The 3,775-nt window shown below is 41.8% G+C and overlaps 2 protein-coding genes across 2 annotated transcripts in view; one reads left to right on the top strand and one right to left on the bottom strand.

Moving 5' to 3' along the window:
* Nucleotides 1–529: 529 nt before the first annotated feature.
* On the bottom strand, nucleotides 530–1,999 carry AK88_02788 (uncharacterized protein; the record flags this gene model as incomplete). The annotated part of the gene is made up of 1 exon (XM_012480411.1): nucleotides 530–1,999. One exon carries the CDS (start codon nucleotides 1,997–1,999, stop codon nucleotides 530–532), a length of 1,470 nt encoding a protein of 489 aa, XP_012335834.1.
* Nucleotides 2,000–3,113: 1,114 nt separating this feature from the next.
* AK88_02787 (uncharacterized protein) overlaps nucleotides 3,114–3,775 on the top strand; it is a gene marked incomplete at both ends in the record, with an annotated part of 4,246 nt that continues 3,584 nt past the window's right edge. Inside the window, one exon of the mRNA XM_012480410.1 lies at nucleotides 3,114–3,724. Coding sequence (XP_012335833.1) covers nucleotides 3,114–3,724 — 611 coding nt within the window. The remainder of the gene's footprint in view (nucleotides 3,725–3,775) is intronic.

Here is a 3,775-nt window from a genome sequence, read left to right as displayed (position 1 = left end):
TTTTTTTTTTTTTTTTTTTTTTTTTTAAAAGACCGATCTTTGTTGAATTATCCGTTCGTGTATGTACCCGGCACCTTCGCTACTCGTAACGTGTAAAATTGGAAGAAGCGAAAGAAAGAAAAAAAAAAAAAAAAATGCTATTTTTATGGGGGCGAACTTCTCCTTACCCCTTTTTCCATCAAATTTGATCTTAAACAATACCTGCTTGTGAGGAGTTGTAGAAGGGGGAACGACAGCGTGGCCTTTTTTTTAGGTTTGTCCACCCAACTCGTTTCAACCATATGGTAGATAGTTGGACAGCGTAGAAAAGGGCTGTTAGTAGGGTGATTAATTTTGTAACACTAATTTATGTGGCAAGAATAATTAAGGTTGGCACGCTAATCACGTGGCCAGCGCAAAACGCTCACACGAGGAACTAAAACAAAGACGCATTAGCAACGTTGCACATGAAGGGGAAAATGTGAAAGGGGAGTGTCAGAACCGTGAGTGGACGTAGGAAAAGTGTCCCACTTGTGCCCCCCCCCCCCCTTCAGTAGCTGATCTGGAGGAGGAACCAGTAGAAGTCAGCGAAGAGGTAGAGGGACAAGTTGGCGGGGTGATCAGGGGAAGCACGGCCTTGCCCAACAATCTTAACAGTTCTATTCGAATCTACAAAGGCCTCATTAATTATGTTTATGTGGTCTTGATAGGAACACAATTTGGTGGAGAAAATTATTAGCAGCAGGCCATTAGAGGAGACACAATTTTTGGCTAAGTTAATAAGCTGTATGTATCTTTTAGTACCCGACATGATAAACTTTGACGTTGGAATTAAATTGGGGGGGTCCAAAATAATAATATCGAAGAGTTCTTTGGAGTTTTGCAAAAAGGTGATTGCATCGGAGCAAACAAATTCAATTTTTTTATTTGTGAGGTTGTTCAGGTAAGCTGATTCTTTAGCTAGCTGTGTAAATTTGCTATCCTTTTCTACACACAACACCTTTTTAGCCTTTCCTTTTTTTGAGCACTGTATCCCAAAACATCCTACATAGGAAAATAAGTCTAGTACCTTTTTATCATATGCATAGTCTGATATAAGTTGTCTTAAGTGTCTTCTGTTGTGAAACCATCCTGTGTTTGGTGAGTTTAACATATTTATAAAAAAAAAACAATTATTTTCTGTTAACATGACTTGTTCAGGTAATTTTCCGTATACAAGTTTTTTGTAAATATGTAGTTTTTCATTTAATCTTTCTTTATTGTCATTCCGAAATATAATAGCCTTTGGATTTAACACTTCCATGACTGCCTCGTTAATGGTTCCAGCGAGCAATTCCATTCCGAGAGTTAAATGTTGAATGGAGACGTAATCATGGTACCGATCAATGATGAGTCCGGGTATATTGTCTCCTTCGCCATTGATCAGTCTGTAGGATGTGTCGCTGGGGAGGAGTGGTACTTCAGGGGGGGGACCACTTTCATTTGGGGGAATCTCTCCTATGGGAGGGGTAGCTGTGGTCTCATTACTCTGGATGAGGCCTCCGCCCCAGTTGGCACGCTTTCCCCCCTCAACCACCTTGGAACGCCACGCCAAGGCTTTCTTCATTCGCTCCACAAAAAAATTTACGTTAACTGAAAAAAGCGCATTGGTACTTATTATCCTGGCCGTAATTAGCGCATAGGGATTGAACGTGGCCACACCAAAGGACTCCTCATTTTCGTTCTTCACATTTACAAGGGTGAGTGGATTTCCTTTCAGTGCTGCTAAATTTTGAACTTCGTTGCTATACACAAAGGGGATGTTCCTTTTTAACCTGTTGTCATGAGCATGTTTATTTTCGTTGCTCTTTAAATATAAGTCTGGTCTGGTGTGGACCTTATCCACATACTGCTCGTGGTGATATTTAAGTAACTCTTCACCAAATTTTGTGTTTTTTTCAAACTTTACATGTGAGAACAATCTGAAGTATGCTAATGCGTGTTGGCGGCAGCTTTGTCTGTTGAATTTTATTTTTGCCATTTTTTTGGGTCCTCTCTAAACAGCTTTTGCGAAACCTACATCATCCATCCATGTGTGTTCCTCCTCACGTGTTACACAGGCGAAGTGGAGAACATATTGTTTTTTGTCGGAGGGAGAGGGATTGTTATGCAGTCCTTTTTTTTTCTTTTGTCACTTTTTTTTTTGTATACCAAGTTAGGGGTAGTGGCTCTTGGGCACACAGGGCAACGTCATCGCCGCACTCTGCCTATGTGTGCTGGCCTGAATTTATTTGCCTTACCCGTTCGGATTGGCAAAATGTGCGAACAGTGATTTTGCCATGTGGGGGGAACTTAAACTCCGTTGCTACGTTGCTGAATGGGAACAAAAAAAAATAAATACAAAAGAATAATTCATTTCCCCCCTTCTTTGTAGTACCATTTGGAGGACGCGAAGCGGGGTCGTCCTGAGGGCAATTTTGTCCGTCCCTCTTGAGCAGCTGGGTTTATGGTTACCTCGATATGTACTTTGTTGCTTCCTTTTTTTTTTGCCGTCGCTGCACTGCTGAGCAACACGCAAGAATGAAACTAGCTATTTGGGTATTCCCCTCCCTATAGCTTTTTTTTTTTTTTTTTTTTTTTTTTTCCCTTTATTTCCCAGTTAGGGATCCCAAAAAGGGAGAAAAAAAAAAAAAAAAAAAATTAGCCATAACAGTTAGTAATCAGATTGGGATAAACTACAGTGTACGAGTGGGGTAGAGAGAAGCCACCGACACGTAAAAAGTAAAAAGGAGGCCTAAACATTTACATTGTTGGTGAAATTTAAAATTGGCGTACAGACAACAAATAAAGGAGAGCGAGAGAGGGGCATAGCTTAGCAAGTAGCTTCTCCCTCCTACCATCCATAGACTCTGCTCCCCATTTTTCAATTTTAAAGGATAGCTCTAAAATGGAGTGGACATTCTTTTCTCTGCGCAGGGCAGCCATATAACTCTCTCCATTTGGTCAGAAAAAAAAAAAAGAAATTGTTTTCCCCCATCCCAAGTGACACACGTTTATATTTAACAACTGTTGCACATTTTTTTTTGCGAAGGTGTAATTGCATAGGCGCTGCTTTCCGTAGTAGGGGAGCGCATCCACATGAGGGGGTATGAGCAATGGAAGAATATTTGCGGAAGAGGTACTTGGGCAAGGAGCCCAAAAAGGATAAGCGGAATAAAAGGAGTAGTGTAAAGATATATGATAGTGAAGAAGAAGAGAGGAGAGTCCATTCACACATAGGAGATGCTCCTTTGGAAGATGATCCTTTTGTGGTGGAGGAGTCAGACGAAAGTTCCGACATCCCCATAACCGTCACGGGAGATAATAACACAGAAATTGTACATATGTCAATAGAAAGCAAAAAAAAAATTCTTCAAAGTTTGAAGGGAGAACTTACAAGAGACAAGTTGATTAATGAAAAGAGCGAAGAGGTATGTAAGGCGAGTGTTAAGAAGTTGAGAAAGGGAAGCGACAGATGTAGTCGGAGAGGGAAAAAAGGAGGATCTACTAATGGAAGCAGCAAAAAAGAGGGTGAATCGTCTGGGGCGGATTCCCAAAGTAGTGATTTCTCTAGGCATGGCGCAACGGCGGCTAAGCCAAAGGGTGGTGTGAGGGGCAATCGTAGTGGAAGTGACTCCGACTTGTCTCCCCCGCGACGGTTGCGACGTGGTCAGGGGGGAAGAAGAAGTAGTGGTGGAAGTGACTCCGACTTGTCTCCCCCACGGCGGTTAAGAAGTGGTGAGGGGGGAAGAAGAAATAGTGGTGGAAGTGACTCCGA

This window comes from Plasmodium fragile (genome assembly GCF_000956335.1).
Source record: "Plasmodium fragile strain nilgiri unplaced genomic scaffold supercont1.28, whole genome shotgun sequence".
NCBI lineage: Eukaryota > Apicomplexa > Aconoidasida > Haemosporida > Plasmodiidae > Plasmodium > Plasmodium fragile.
Note: the sequence above shows the minus strand (reverse complement) of the source record. Positions and strands in the feature narration are given on the sequence as shown.